The sequence below is a fragment of the Pleurodeles waltl genome, chromosome 8, assembly GCF_031143425.1.
Source record: "Pleurodeles waltl isolate 20211129_DDA chromosome 8, aPleWal1.hap1.20221129, whole genome shotgun sequence".
NCBI classification, from domain to species: Eukaryota; Metazoa; Chordata; class Amphibia; order Caudata; family Salamandridae; genus Pleurodeles; species Pleurodeles waltl.
In genome coordinates this window covers 1325754601-1325771548 of record NC_090447.1, presented here as the reverse complement: position 1 = coordinate 1325771548, position 16948 = coordinate 1325754601, and the positions used below count along the sequence as shown (strand labels likewise).

General features: G+C 47.5%; 1 protein-coding gene across 4 annotated transcripts in view; it reads right to left on the bottom strand.

Moving 5' to 3' along the window:
- EXPH5 (exophilin 5) overlaps positions 1–16948 on the bottom strand; it is a 548780-nt gene that overhangs the window by 74781 nt on the left and 457051 nt on the right. For all 4 annotated transcript variants that reach the window (XM_069202313.1, XM_069202314.1, XM_069202315.1 and 1 more), the window contains exon 3: positions 798–954. In XM_069202313.1, the coding sequence (XP_069058414.1) occupies positions 798–954 (157 nt within the window). The remainder of the gene's footprint in view (positions 1–797; positions 955–16948) is intronic.

Sequence of the window (16948 nt, the reverse complement as noted above, 5' to 3'; positions counted from 1 at the left end):
TGTACCGAGGTTTGTTCGCAAAATAAGACTGCATTCACAAACAAATTGGTGCGCAATTTGTGACCACTTCTGCAAATGTAATCTTTGTACATCAGGTCCAAAATTCACACAACGGGGCTTGAATACTTTGCATCTCCAAACCAAGCTGCCACATACCTTAAGCAGCCACTCGTGTTGTAAAGAGGCACGTGGGGCGTACAGCCATATATAGGCAACGAAAAAGATGCAATGTAAATTCCTGCACACACTTTGTCACATCATGATTTTCTTGCAAACATTGAGCTTTGCAAACTTTTGGATTTAAGCTGTTAGCCGTAGATCATCCTTGGAACATTTAAATCTCGTGGTCCGTGTGGGTACTGCCATTTACACCTGCAATCTGGACAGAAACCGTTTTGTGGGACCCAGATCTGCGATCGCCAGAGATGAGCTGGGCTGCTCTGGCTGCACTAAACTACAGCATGAAATGTTTATAGAACGAAGGCATTTATAAAATGCAGAGATTGGCTGTCCATATATGCGGGAACAGCTCGCGACAACTGTGCTGTAAAACCGTATTGGTGACACGATGTCGTGGTTAAGGTGTTTGCTTTTGTGTGTTGAGAACTAATCTCTAATCCAGTATGTTCCTTTTTACCAAATTGTGGGAATAAGGACAAATCCTTTAAAAAAACTTGTGCCAAAGTCGCCTTTTATGTTCCACAAACTTTGGGAAATTGACTTGAGGTTACATAACAACCAGTCACACTTCAGGATCATCTGATATTAATAACCAAGCGCCCCGTTGCGTCACTGACCTTTGCAGGGATGGCGGCTTCCAGCTTTGCTTCCGCAACTTCCGGAAGGAGAAGAGCGACGCTATCGGAGAGCGCAGTCCAAGAATGGAGGACGAGGATGAGGAGCTGCCCGTGGTCTGCTGGGACTTTGATCTCGACATGTTTAAATCGGTGGTCTCTGAAAGAGAGAATGATGCAAGTTTTTTTCAATGCTTGATTTGGTTCACAAGACTGCGTATGCTTTCCTTTCCACGAGGCGCATTTTCTTCCCTTCAGCTTTGCACAAGTGCGCCTGTAGGCACAAAGGAGAGCCGCTGATGACAGTTTAAAGTCGAAGTCCACCAATTTATTGTGATCGCTTTAATCTGCCGCCACCGGCGTGAGCACGCGCGTAACACCTTGGCTCCATCCCACTGCCTGGCATTTCTTTACTTCTCGCCTGATTTACAGCATCACGCATCATAAAGTCGACGCATGTATAAACACAGTGGGAGGCTGTTTTCTGGTACTGTGACGCGCACTCACGGTCGCTAGAATGTTCTTTGGACTCACCCACTACACATCACTCACTCCCATCCCCTCGGCACCCTCGCTGTCCTCCTCTCCGTCCTTTGCTACAGTACTCTCCACTACTATCCTCCAAACCTCTGTCCCTTCGCGACCCGCTACGCCTGTCTCACCAACCAGGGCTCCCAGTTTTATGGTATTTATTTTTTTGTAACTTTTCCGTCTTTATTTATCTGTATTTATTTTTTGGCCATCTCACTAGTATCTATTCGTATTTATTTTCAGTTCTGACAATAAATGGAGTTGTGAAATGGTACATTTCCGCATTTATTTAACTCTTTACACGTGCACTCCTGCATGGATGCCTGTTGCATTTTAGCACATTAAGCAGAGCACCCAGGGGTACGTTAGCGTTATAGTACAAATGTATGTTAATTTACGCCTGTATTTCAGGAAATCTCCTCGTTTTTTTTCACTCCCCATACTATCTGCCCAGCTTTTGCTTGAATTTATGAAATACAACACGGAGATTCTCACACAAGGAGCACGATTTTCAGTATTTTTCAGCTTTAAAAATAAATACAGACAGGAAACACATTTTTTTCGTCTGTATTTATCTGTAAAAATCAGTAAAAGCAGCAAACTGGGAGCCTTACTTACAACCAACTGCCTTTCGGTTGCTTTCAAATTACCACTTGCCCTTAATGCCCTTTACTCACCAACTACACACCAACCACACAATCCCACTAGCCTCCTCTACCCTCACACCAGTGCCCTGCCATATCCTCTACCAACTTCTTCTCCCACTGCCCTGTGGTAGCCTCACTCGAGTCACATCTGTATCCCTGCAGTTCACTTCCCTCCCTCCACACAAGCACCCTATGCCTGAGCCCCTTTCACCCTACCAGCTGAGTCCCCATCAAGCACACTGCTGGAGCTCACATGGTCCTCGCTGGTCTGCCTTGCCCCACTGGACCTCTTCTTCGGTTCCCATTTAGATGGAGATCCCTTGGTGGCATGGCATGCTCCCGCGTTGGACTTCTCTGCTCAGCTAACCTACTTGACTGGTATCACCGCTGCGCGTCCTGATGTGCCTGGCTGTACTGCGTGCGTTGGTGTGATCTAGCGTTGCTCCTTCATTGTTTATGCTTGACTCATGTTTTCTGTCCCATTTCTTGCACATCCCTACAGCTCTATAAATAACATTGTCAATAATAGCATCCCTCAGTGACTGCTCAACGACAATGTAAAATGTACCAGTGTGTGGCACATTTATTAAACATGGCACTATAGATACATATTTGGCACCATTTGGTTTGTAAGCATTAGACGGAGCACATGCATTTAGGTGATGTTATCACTGCCACTTTTTACTTTTTTGTTTATATCCAACAACTGAACTTGGTGAGGTTTCTACTCCTGGTTCCAGGTCGTGGTTAAGATAGGGGTCTACGGACCATGGAAATACATGATATCCCAGTTACCTTGATGCCACAGGAGTTAAGGATCCTTTATCCCCGAATGGGTGTTGTGGGGCTAGATTTGTTGGGCTGGAGGGGAACTAATGAGCTTTCTGCTCAGGGATTACACACGGAGAGATCAGGTTGACAACAGAGCATTCCCTTCCTGATGGGCCCCAGGTTTGATGAAAGTAATGACATCATTGTGTCACTGCGAGTGGAACCCTTGACTGGGGACAGTTCAGTCCTAGTGTTGACGATGCTTGAAGAGCTCCCCGTGATTTTAGTAGTTTCCCCTTATCCCAGTAGAACAATACCAATCTTCATTTCTTTTTTACCAAAACCAATCTTAGATTAAAAAAATATTTGATAGTTATCCTGCGTAGGAAATGAAGGAGTGGGGCACGTAGGTAAAAATGTATAGCCGTGCCCACACACCCCCAGGATATTTTCTGCTTCCAAGGCCCCTTCCTTTAACATAGGCAGCTATTTCTCATGTTGCCAGACAGTGAATATTTTTTATACACCTTAAATGAATTCTTTAACACAAATCATTCTCTTTTAATGGTCCCTTTTTAACCTTCAGATGTAAGAAGTGCTACCATTGCCTTTATATGAATGTCTGTCATAGAACCATAACCTCATTGCCCTGGTACCTAAAGATGAAATATCACAGAACCGTTATGGATATATCCCAGAGTAAAATTGTGGCGGTATAGATGAATAAACTAACACAATGCAACAATACAATCCAACCAACTAAAATACATTAAAACCGAAAAATGTAAAAAAAAAACCATATCTTGAAATTATTTACTATAATGCACATGAACAATCTAATAACGGGATCCCTGTTGTCCCCAGTTTTTATGCTCTGGCTTGACAGTGCACCTGTGGTCAGACAGCACACCTGTCTCATCACTAGAGAGGGCTTTGGCACAGCCCACATGTTGGGAGCCAGGAGTACATGTTTTAATTGGGCAGAAGTTGTGTGCTTCCACAAAAAAGTGCTTGCCCTCCACTGATCAATTTATTTTATTTATAGCTGCCAAAGCTTGAATTTCCATTGGCACACACATGGCATTGTAAAGCTATTGAACTGTCTTAGATAACCAGATATTTTATTGTGTTTTTCTCTGGCAGCAGCACAGGCGGGGGGAAGGGCAGTCATTGACTTATAAGGATTGTTAGGCCTTGCTTGACAGTGAAACTGTCACTTGACCTTTTGAGCTACACCAATATCATTATACAATTCTTTGCTTCCACACAAATACATATCCATTCCCATCCTATCTTCTGATGCTTCTCCACACCATATAACCTTCCTTTAAGGCCAGACTTTTTGGCGTTGCCAATGCTTGTTTATTTTATGGTAATAGTATCCAGACTTTCTTAGGGCATTACTACCTGTTGCATACCTTCGCTGCTTCCACCATGACACTGGTTCGTCCCGGGTCACGTTACAGCGATTTCCATGTGTACACAGTGTTTCACCACTTCAACAAAGTCTTGTTCCATATCCATGTAACTTAAATAAAATTCTCCCGCACTACCTAATTTTTTTTTACCTTTCCTCCCAATGGAATTTGTTCTTATTTTTCTCGATTAGTAAATGAAGAGCGCTGTTTTCTGAGGGACGAGGAACACATTGCAGGAATGTTAGTGCCCACTTCAGGGCAAAATTCATACTATTCATTCATTCATTCTGTTCCGTTTTCCTTTTAGTTCATTGAGTTAATAATTTGTTATTTTTGTTTCGTTTTTGAGACTACTCTTTTCACAACATATTTTTTTCTTGTATACCACCCGTTTTATGGAGGGTGTTTTTATTCCAAGATAGATGACCGTGTTTGCAGAGCTGCAATTGTTATGGTACAGGAGGTAAAGTGGCACTGTGGCCCTGGGTTGGGAGGGGTCCACCGCACCCCACTAACGGCAATTTTAATATCCAGCCTGGACTGGAGAAGCATTTACCATACTTGCATTAGGTCCCATGTTAGGCTTCTGCCTGTGCTGTTACCCGGGGACCAGATACCAGTTTGATTGTAACTTGTGAAGAGGAGAGGGGGGGATACAAATCAATCTGCCTGCGAGATTCCTTGTCAACCTAGACTGGATGCTCGTCATCAATTCCCTTGCTCGAGTTTGGAGGACTTTGTTAGGCCACTGACTGTACAGCAATGAACGACCATTGACAGTATAAGAGCCCTGGATAAACTAGACCAGAAGCTGAAAAAAAAGTATAAAGTTAAAAATTGCAGGCTTGCGAAAACCTCCAGGAAAGGCAAGTTTTACTGTGACTTGGAAGAGGAAAGGGATGGATATTTATCAATGTTTAGCAGAGAATATTAGCCCTGCCACGGATAAGGGCTTTGCTCTAGATTTTGAATGTGTAGCTCACAGATGCTGTTTTGACTCCATAATGTTCTGAAGCTCAGTTAACATCCACCTGATGCGACTGTGTAGTGACATCCCACACTGTTTACGGTTGAAGAGTACCTTTAATAGTGACCAAGTAGCCTTTCACCTGGCTTCCAGGTCACAATACATAGCTTGATATTTCCAGAACCTGGAATACTTCCAGATCACACACACTGAGACTACATATTGAGAATACATACAGTTCATGCACACTAAGATCATATTGAGGCAGAACAGAATACTTAAACTAAAACATTCTGCACATACTTAAACAACAAATGAAAAACAGTAAATAACTAATGCAACACATATCCCCTTTTACACATACAAATACAAACACAGAATTAAAGGCAAATACCACCAGACAACTAACACCAAAACGAACATGGATAATGGAATATTCAACAATTACCTAACGCAGTTATTACAAATATATTCAGCTTCACCAGCGACTCCCAGAAGCTTTATTTCACAGATATAATGATCCTTATCTCTTATGAATATCCTGCTGCTCTAGAAGAATTATTCTGGGAAGGACAATTGTCTTCATCACCTCTTACCAAGGAACTGGACACATCTACCCTCATTTCACTCTTACTAGTCTTGTCACTAGACTCCAAATCATTCCCCCTTACACCACCCCTACCACAACTCTCACGGTAAATAGCCATATCACTCTCACCTCCATACATTTCTACTTGGAGCAGTATACAATTCTGTGCTCTAGGCTGAGTATAGCAGCATGCAACTGCTGCTTTCCCTATGTGTTGGTATGTATCTGGGCTTTTAACCACACCCACTACACGCCCATCACAATCACTCGTTCATGGGCTTAGCCTTCAAAAATCCTTTATTTCCGTTGGTAAATGCTTTACGTTTGTCCCTCCTTAGGGTGGGTTAGTTACCGCCTTGGTCATCGCCCCGTTACATGGCTAATTGCACTTTTGCCAATATGTTTGACTGCAAGCGAACTTCTTTTTCCTTCTGTGTGCTCCTTCAACGCTGATGCCGTGGCGCTTTGAATCGGCTCGCTTATGTGAAACTGTCTTACTTTTCATTTTCAATTTATGTGGCAAGAAAAGTACGGTTAGGAGTTTACGACGCTAATAGCTCTAACTTGAGCAAATGCGAGACCCATTACATTACAAATGCTTGTTTGTTTCTGCAGCCTAAAGAAACAGGGAATGTCTCAGATGAGGATGCCCTTCAAATATCTTTAGGATCAGAGGAATCTAGTAATGGGACATGTTCTAGCTTTGTCCTTCCAACTAGATCTAGATCCAGTGTAGGTGCAAGGATTTTTGAGCCCCTGGTGATGTGACATGTGTCCACCCCCTGACTTGACAATGGGCCACCCTTAGGTCGCAGCCTACTAGACAGCACAGCTGTCTGGTTTACTAAAGACATCTTGGGGACTTTCAGAAAGTTAACCTAGGAATGCATTCTGCCCATTGATTATTACTGGCTTTGTGGTTTGTATCTCACATTTTCTGGCTTTCTATTTTCTGGCTTTATTTGCTTTAGGCTCTCCAAGTTCAGTTTGTCCCTCCTGTTGCCTATGCCATGTTTACAGTAGAGTTCCACAAACTCCCTATCTGTAAACATGCCTTTAAATCTTGTTCTTATCTTGCCAAATTTGCTGTGCATTCAAAGACCGAGATCAAATGTTAGGTGTTGTCTTCCGAGAGTGCTTGCTTAGTTTTCTTTCTCTCACTTTTAGGAACACAAATAAAGCACATTCTGTGTTATTTCTGAAGTGTGTTGGAAACAAAAACTTTAATATGATCAAAACAAATCATAATACTAGGAGATGTAATTTCCACACTTTTTCATTTGTGCACTGTACAGTTTTAGTAGTAAAACTGAATGTCTGCTTAAACATAATGGTCATTTCAATCAAAAATATGTTTCTGTAATGGCAGGGCGCACCCATACCATGCATACTCCGCTCTACGACGCTCCACTCTACTATGCACCACTCCACACCACTGCACTCTACTCTTCACCACTCCACTTTACACCGCTCCATGCCACTGCACTCTGCACCACTCCATTCTACGTCACTTCACGCAACGCTTCTCTACTCTACTTTGTACCACTCTACTCTGTGCCAATGCATCCTTTGCCACTTTACTCTACACCATTGCACTCTTTGCCAATGCACTCTACACCACTCCGGTCTAGCCCACACCAATCTACTCTGCACAACCCTACTATATGCTACTCTGCAACACTGCAATTTACACCACTGCACTCTATGCCAATACATTCTATGGCAATGCACTTTACTCTGTAACACTGAACTCTATGCCCTTGCACTCTATGCCAGTCCACCGTACGTTACTCTAGTCTACTCTGTACCTCTTTACGCCATTACACTCTATGCCACTTTGAGCAATGGCACTCTAACCTGCACCACTCTACTCTATGGCACTTCACTCTACTCTGAAACAATCTACTCCTCGCCACTGCACTCCATACCATTCTACTCTACTCTGCGCCACTCCACTTTATGCCACTGCAGTCTACGCCACTCTACACTTAACCACTGCACTCTACACAACTGTAATATATGTCACTTTAATCTACATCACTGTATTCTCCACCAATGAACTCTCCACCACTCTATACTGCACTACTCCACTCTACGCTACTCTATGCCACTGCACTCAATGGAACTATACTCTACTCTGCACCACTGCCCTCTGCATCATTCAGCTCTGTGCCACTCCACTCTTCACCTCTATGCCACTGCACTATACTATGCACCACTCAAATCTACGCCGCTGCATTCTACAATGCTGCACTGTATGCCGCTGAATTAAATTCCACTGCACTCTATGCCACTATACTCTGCAACACTCTACACCAATGCACTCTACACCACTGCAGTCTAGGCCACATCAATCTACTCTGCTCAACTCCACTCTATGCCATTGTACGCTATGCAATTCCACACTATTGTACTACACTCTACTCTGCACCACTCTATGCCACTCGACTCTACTCTGCACCACTGCCCTCTGCATCACTCAGCTCTACGTCACTCCACTGTGCACCACTATACCACTGCACTCTATTTTGCACCACTCAGCTCTACGCCACTGCATTCTACAATGGTGCATCGTATGCAGCTGCATTGATTTCCACTGCACTCTACGCCACTATACTCTGCAACACTCTACACCAATGCACTCTACCCCACTCCAGTCTAGGCCACATCAATTTACTTTGCACAACTTCACTCTACGCCACTGTACTCTACAACACTGCAGTCTATGCCAACGCTCTCTATGCCAATGCAGTTTACTCAATAACACTGAACTCTATGCCCCTGCACTCTACGCCAATCCACTGTATGCCACTCTAATCTGTGCAACACTGCACGCTACACCACTTTACTGTATGCCATTCTACTCTTAACCACTGAACTCTATGTCAGTGCACTCTACAAAACTGTACTCTATGCCACTGCACTCTACTCTGCATCACTGTACTTTATGCCACTCTACTCCACTGCACTCTGACACACTACTCTGCAATACTGCACTCTGACACACTACTCTGCAATACTGCACTCTCTGCTACTCTACTCTGCACTGCTCCACTCTACGCTACTCCACTCTGTGCCATTGCACTCTATGGCACCATACTCTACCCTGCCCCACTCTATGCTACACTGCTCTGGATCACTCTGTGCCACTTGACTCTACTCTGGCAATGCCCTCTGCATCACTCAACTCTATGCTACTCTACTCTGCACCACTCCACTCTGCACCACTCTACTCTGTGCCACTCCACTCTGCGCCACTTGAATCTATGCCACTGCATCCTATGACACTGCATTGTATGCAGTTGAATTCAATGCCACTGTGCTCTACACCACTGTACTGTGCAACACGCTACGCCAATGCACTCTACACCAGACTACTCTACACCACTCCAGTGGATGCCACTCTCACAACTCCACTCTGTGCAACTCCAATACACAACACTCTCTGCCACTCCACTGTACAACACTCTACTCCTCTTTTCGCCATTCCACTCTACGACACTCCACGTGACTCTACACCACTAACACTTAGCCATGCTGATCAGCAGCCACGTTGGTGTACAACGTGCATAAAACACATTGGCAAAGCCAAAAGCTTTTGTAGAGGTGAGACCTATAGGCTTTGCCAATGCTTGTTTATACTTCCACTGGTTTCTGGCGCCCCCTGCGGGAGGCACTCTATAGGCAGCCACCTAAAGTCATGCTGCATTGTAGCCAGTCCCACTTCGTTTAGCTCTAATGGTGGCGCCTGCTGGGAAATAGTCAAGGAACTAAGGCCTGGTGCCAGGACTGTGACGCCATCCTAAGTATGTGCGAGGCACTGGCTGCCAACACATTTCTGGAGTGCAGCTCGTCATCAGGAGGAGCTTCAAAGAGTTGTGCCCCGGAAAGGAAGAATTGTTTTCCCATGAGAAATCCTCTGTAGTCTCCTAATCCTGCCAGATCCAGTGCGACGTGTGCACAGTAAGAACACACAGAAGAGGCAGACACGATGCGCTCGTGCGCCCGTCCTGGCTCACGGGAAAGGTGCGGCGCTGTTGACAGGGGAGAGGATCATGAAAAGTGAAAGGCAACAGGAAGGTGCCCAGTCCGGGAGCTGCCCCCTCACTGCACCGAGCATTCAAACACAGCGCGTGTGAGACTGGGGCTATAGATCTGCACAGGGCACTAACTGGCGGAGTGCTGCACTTCTCTAATCTACTCCTGGGACACGACCAGAGGTAAACAAAAAAAGTGGTCCACGATTTACGCCTAACAACTGAGCTTTTCAAGACATGCTCCCTGGGTGTCCCAGAGGGGTGTGCAACCACAGACACCCTGCTTGCTGCAGGGAAGGGGTGTGCTAATATTAGAGAAATTCAGCAGTGAAATCCAATGTTCTCACGCCATCAAAACCATAAAAGCAGACAACCCCCTGCTCGTCTACCCACGGAGTGCTGCTGGCCAGGCAGGGCGGCCTTCGGTGAGATGATGGCGTCCACAGGGCATCTTCCTCATCCTCACTCGCTCCCTTCCCTCCTTCTCACCTGGTCACACTTTCCCATCCCTACTGCCCCCCTCGGCGCTTTACGGAACCGCGCCTCCTATTCTGAGCAGGAAAACGTGCTCAATAGGTGACATGCAGTCATTCCTTGAAACGGAAATGCAGAGGTGCAGTTACACACTCGTTTGAGTACCTGTCTGCTTCTGTGAAGTGCCGGTACTCTTAGCACCGAGTGTACTGCAGCAGTGCCGAGAAGCGCAGCTGCTCTCCCTTTCAAACTAAAGAAGTGCAGATACTCAGTACCGGACAGTACCTGGACATTTAAAGCACCGCATGCAGTGCTTTGCAGCAAGCAGGTTAACCCTCCAGGACAATCTTATGATTACTCACAATTGTGAGCAATAAGTTGCATACACATTCCTTTAGCAAGGGCATCATCACCCTCTGAGTAATGTATTGGAAGTGTTATCCCAAGAGGTGCTGGATGCGCCCACCTCATTAGTGCTGCAACTTCTGCGGATGCCTTAACCACCTAAACCAGTTTAAAAGTAGATACACTTGACCAGTAGATACAACTGGTAAGAAACCTTAGTGGCCAATGTTCTTTTTGTAGTTAACTAAGGGTAACAAGGAGGTAGGTGATTGAAAAAAGCAAGATTTGTACCAAAGTTAGCTTTTAATTCTTCTAGAGTGAATAAAATACACATCACTGAGTTGGGTGCTCAGAACTCTGATTAACATTATACTAAACTGCACCACTGTGGTAACAAGCAGTAAAGTAAAAACACAAATGTAGGTATGTGCCTGTTTGTGTATGTCTGTCTTTCCATATATGAACAAGCTTTCATTACAAAAAGGGAGATGCACAAGGGCAGATCGTTTTCATTTGGGCAGAGTTTGCATGAAAATTCTCATCCATGTCCCTGGCAAATATGTCAACACCCAAGATGTGATCCCAAGGGTGAGAGATATTCCGCATTACCTCCCGTCCCTCCCTCGCCTTCCTTTAAACCAATGAGGCTTCCTGCCTCCCACTAGACCCTCCCCTCCCCTTTTAAAGCCCCCCCCCCACCCCTACCCCCTCCTGTTCTTTTTGTCTAGCCCACGCTAGACTTTCCCTTTTCACTTAACTTCACGGCGGGGCCTGGAGGTCATCGTTGGATGCACTCCTCGGGAAGCGGAGCTCCGCGAGGTGTGCTTCGGCCGGGCGTGTCTTTTTTGAGCAGGCGGGGCTGCTCGTAAGACGCGTCCTGGGAGGCGGCTGACGGCGTCAGCCGGCTCTTGGTGGCTGGGGCGTTAAGTTCCGGTTTTTCTTCGCCGCGGAGCCGCGGAGGGATGCCGAAGAGTGTTTTTTGGTTTCTGTGCGGGTAAGACGGGCGTTCTGCCCGCATTTTGACTGAAGTTCTTGTTTTTACCTTTGTATGGATTGGTTCTGGGATATTGTTCCTGGGCCCTGTATATTTGAAGGTGTTTTTTAGGTTTGTGGCCTTGTGTTCTGTGGTTAAGGTCGTGCCTACAGATGCAGTTGATGGACGGAATCCAGGAGCTATAGCTCTATGGCGAGGTCAAGTACCTTTGGTGCAGCAGGATACCTGCGTGCAGTGGTACGAATCCCGCCTACGCCCTTAAAATATCTTATAAGGATTATTTCTTCTTCCTCCTCAAGGGAGGGAGGTGCTGATGGCATTTCCACTCCTGGGAGCCCCCAGATTCAGGGTGGTGGTGCTGCGCCCATCATGTCCAGGGAGGAGGTGCAGGAGATGTTCGAGGGGGCTGTTTCCAGAGCTCTTCATGCGGGGATGGCCTGGCCTAGTGGGGCTAGGGCTACCCATTCTCCTGCAATTGCAGGGAAGTCCTCCTCTGGAGTGAGGAAGGGGATGCTCCATCTACGTCCTCTGGGGGTGATTATGGCTCCAGGAAGGTGTTGTGGGTTGTGATGGCACATGTACGGGACTATTTGGGGTTTCCTGTGTTCAGTCCTGCCAACTCTGGCTCTCACTTATTTCCACATTATCAGACGCTGTCTGAATTTTCCATGCCTTTTCGGGGACCTGTGAAGGATATGGTGTTTTGGGAGTGGAGGTTGTGGATATGGCTCAGGTTCCACGGTTCATTCAGATACGTTCTTTACTTGAGGGTGAGGAGGTATGGCCTCCCTCGGTCCTCCTGGATTCACGTTTGGCTACCCTGATTGGCGAAACAGCTGTCAATCCGGAGGATTGTGTGCCTGTTGATGCCACGGCCCGTCGTGTGGACTCAGGGATTAAGAGGGCTTTTGCGGCTGTGAATCTGGCTCTGAGGGCAGGTATTTCTTCTGCTTATGCGGCCCAGTCGTTGGTGCAGGACTTGGATGAACTGGCTGTGGCTGTTCAGGATAGGGCAGAGTGTTCGGAGCTCCTGGCTGGTATGGAGCAGCAGGCCAGGTTGTTGGCTGATGTGTCTTCAGATGTGGTCCGTGCTTTGGCTCTGGCGTCGGGTGCTTTGATTGGGGCCCGGAGGTCCCTCTGGTTCCGAGCCTGGAATGCCGTCCCGGGGGGATTGTCTGCCTGGCTGAGTCTACCTTTTGAGGGTCATAGCTTGTTTGGGGTTCATTTGCCTTCCATGCTTTACAATGCTTTTAAGGAACGGAAGCTTGCTTTGCCTTATAGGCAGGGAGCAATAGCTCAGCGGCTGTGTCATCTGCCTCTGGTTCCGGATGCTCCCCAGGACAAGGGTTCGTATCCCGCCACGGCTGGTCAAGACACATGTTTGGAAGATGCATTCCCGTTCTTCTCCTAGGATGGAGGCCATATCTTTTTCTTTTAGGAAACGGCGTTTTCTGCCGTATTTTTCCCCTGAGCTGTCGGCGCCTTCGAACCGGGGTGGGTTCGAGGTGGGATCCTGACGATCACTGTGGGCCTGGCGTAGGGCTAGTTGGGGGAAGGCTGAGCCCCTTTCTTTCGTCTTGGAAGGAGTGTGTCAGCGAGCGTTGGGTGCTGGACATTGTGACCAATGGTTACGTCTTCGATTTTGTGGTGATACCTCCAGATTCGGGGTACGTCCCACTCCTCTGCCGGCTGGAGGGTAGTGGTGAAAGGCGTGGTTGGACGGTGCCCGGGACTTGCTGGTCATGGGGCTGTTGCCCGCGCCCCGCTGGAAGTATGGGGTCTAGGCACTTATTCGGTATTATCTCTAGTTCAGGAAGTATCTGGGGGGTATCGACCTGTGCTAGATAGGAGGGTGGTGAATGCTTGGATCAGGATGGTGCATTTCCGCATGCTGTCTAATTTGACTGTTTTTCCCTTGGTCAGTCACGGGGACTTTCTGGTGTCGCTGGTTCTGCAGGATGCCTACTTGCACGTGCCTGTGGCAGGGTCTTCGCGGTGGTTCCTGAGGTTTGCTGTGGATCGGGTGCACTGTCAGTTTTGTGTACTGCCGTTCGGCCTCAAGTCTTCTCCTCAGATTTTTACGACGGTACTGGCCCCCCTGGTGGCTTTGCTACATTCAGAAGGGGTGTTTACTCATCCGTATCTGGACGACGTTTGATCCATTCTACCTCGCAGGCCCTATTTCAGAGGCAGGTAGCCCAAGTTCTGGTGTCCGGCAGAACCAGGGTTTTTTTAATCTACGGGGGGCTATCGGTTCAGTCCCATCCCAGGATCTGTTTTTTCGAGGGTCTCAGTTTCGGACTCTTCTTGGCTTGGTGGCAGTGTCTGTGAAGAAGGTTGTGGTGCTCCGGTCCGTGGTGTGGATGGTTGTGGTACAGACTGCCCTCCGTGCTTTTCTATGGTTGCGGCTGCAGGGTCATTTGGTGGTTCTGCTGTGCTTGTTCGGACTACTTAGTGGCCGGGGCTTATGTCATCCTTCAAGGGGGGACCTGGTCATGGGCTTTGTTCAGTCTGGCCAGGAGGATTTTTGTGTGGGCTCAGGAGTGGGTTTCTGCTCTCAGGGCTGCATACATTCGGGCATTGGGCGGGCGGTTCTGCGGAGCGGGGTGTTACTTCCTCTCAACTTTTCTCCCTCCTGAGTTCACTGTTTCTTCATCTGGTTAGGCTCTGGGGTCTTCCAGTGCTGGATGTGTTCGCGTACGTGTACAACGTGTAGCTCGGTCACTTCGGCTCCCGGTTTTCGGTGCCCCCGAGCCTGGGAGGTGGACGGGATGTCGTGTCCTTGGCCGAGGGACCTTTTGTATGCATTCCCGCCGTTTTCAGCTACTCAGGCCTTTGCTGTTAAGGGTGCGGCTTCTGGGGGACAGGGTATCCTGATTGCTCCCCATTGGCCTAGGGCGTATTGGTTCCCATTGCTGCGGCTGAGGGCGTCCGGTCGGATGTGGCCTCTTCCTCTGTGTCCGTCACCCCTGGAGTTTCCCTGCCTCTCGTTGAGGTCTTGGGGGAGGTTACACTTGACGGCCTGGGAATGGCCCGCCGAGGTTTGACGGGTCTGGGGGTGCCAGTGGCTTTGAGTTCTACTTTACTGGGTTCCAGGCGGCGTTCCACTTTACTTTCTTTGGGTAGGCTGTGGAAGGTTTTTTTCTTCTTGATGCTTGAGGCATGTATTGGATCCTACCGGCACGTCTCTCTTTGATGTGATGCAGGTCTTGCAGGACGGTGCACAGTTGAGGTTGTCAGGGGCGTCTCTGCTGGTACAGTGGGCGGCTATTCAGGCATTTAGAGGTCCGTGGCGCAGCCTTCCGGATAAGGGTCATTTGTTGCCGGGATTTTTTCAGGGGCTTCTTCATTTGTTTCCTCACCCTGTACGTTCTTTTCCTTCAGGGGATCTTTCTATGGTATTGGAGGTTTTCACGGTTTCACCTTTTGAACCTCTGGGGGACTGTGTTTACGTCTTCTTTCCTTAGAGACGTTCTTTTTGGTGGCCATTGCTTCGGCTCGCCGTTTGAGAGAATTGGGGGCCTTGGCCCGTTCCTTGCCTTTTTGGGAAGTTTTTCCGGATCAGGTGGTTCTGGTTCTGGTACCTTCTTTTATCCCGAAAGTCGATTCTTCTTTTCATGCTCGCCAGGAGGTCATCCTTCCTTCCTTCCTTTTGTCCGAATCCCGCTTTGGTGGAGGTGGTTCGTTTGCATTCGTTGGATGTACGCACCGGCCCGTAGCGGCGATGCTTCCACGACTTCCTTGAGTCGGTGGGTGAGATCATTGATTCGGTTTGTTTTTTTCCTTGATAGGGGTTGTTCCTCATCAAGGGGTTCAGGGTCGTTCTACCAGGGGTATGGCGGCTTAGGTGGCAGGGTCTCAGGGGACTTCAGTGGTGGAAATTTGCAGGGCCGCCACTTGGGCCTCGCCTTTGGCGTTTGTTCGGCATTCTGGCCGGTCGGACTTGGGTAGTTTGGAGTCGGTATTGGTTCACCGGGTCTTATCCTCTATGAAGTCTTAGGGGTGGGGTTTTGGTGGCCTTTGGGCATGATGTTGACCTTCTTGCAACTCAGTGTCCGTCTCCTGTGTGTTTCTTGCTATGTCTCATTGGTTTAAAGGAAGGCGAGGGAGGGACGGGAGGTAATGCGTCCATTTTCTTGCGATAATGGCATTACTCCTAGTCCTACTCCCTCGCCTTCCTTTCCGTTCCCTCCCGCCCTCCCGGTACGGACTGTCTGAGTTGCTGCTTGGGCTTGGTTTTTGTACAGGAGGGGGTAGGGGTGGGGGGGGTTTTAAAAGGGGAGGGGAGGGTCTAGTGGGAGGCAGGAAGCCTCATTGGTTTAAAGGAAGGCGAGGGAGTAGGACTAGGAGTAATGCCATTATCGCAAGAAAATGGACGCATAACCCCATAGTCCAGAGAACTGTTTTGTTTCTGTCTCCTGTAACGGCTAGTCTTGTTGATGACTGCCTTTTAAGAAGATGGAAAGTAGAGGCAGAGCACATGGGGGACGGCACAGGGTATTTCTTCTTCCTTGTGCGAATCCTTAAATTATACTGACAAGTGACAACCCTCTTTCACCTGAAGTAAGCTGCAGATATACCTAAATTAATTTAAAAAAATATCTCAGCTAGTGGGATGGAGGATTAAGAGCAGCATTCCGGCCTCGTGTAATTTTGCAAAATATTTATTTGCACGAACTACACATGGACCAGGTCACAGCCTTTCAACGTACGGGAGAGCGGAAGAAGTAATTAAAGTCTTTATGTGATGGCCATTGAAAAATGGCAGGCAGATAATTCAGTTTGTGGTACCAGAGCCCAAGAAACATCGGACTCCTAGTATTGATGTCTTTATCTTGGAGTGATTTCATATTCAGAAAATGTTTTGCTGGCTGCAAAGAATAGATGCAAAAAGTGAAGTGACCTGCAGACACCTCACTTTCAAGACCTGTATCCATCTACAGAGTGGGCAGCAAGTTCTGTAACCACAGCAACCCAAAGAATGGTAAATAGCAGAAGTGGTACATGTGTCCTAGGACTATCTGGCAGACCAACAGCACTGCATGAGTAGCGATGCAGGAAGTTATACTATTGCCATATGTCAACCATTCGACTGTGGCAAACCAATAGGTACATTTAGGAGAGCACCCACTGAGGTCACTCCAGGATATGTCCCATGTGTGTGGGGCTCCCACATCAAGCAGATGAACGCTCTAGCCATGCTCCCTGGAAAGATTGGGTAGAGGAGCATTTTACTTGATTTCTCCTTCCCATTCCCTCACTGGCCTTTAGACAAAGCAACTTTGATATCCAAAGTGCAAGTCTGGCAGACGGAAATGGAGATGAAGTAAAAAAAGAGGCAGAAGAAACTACAGGTTAATGAGGAGAGAACACTGTAATAT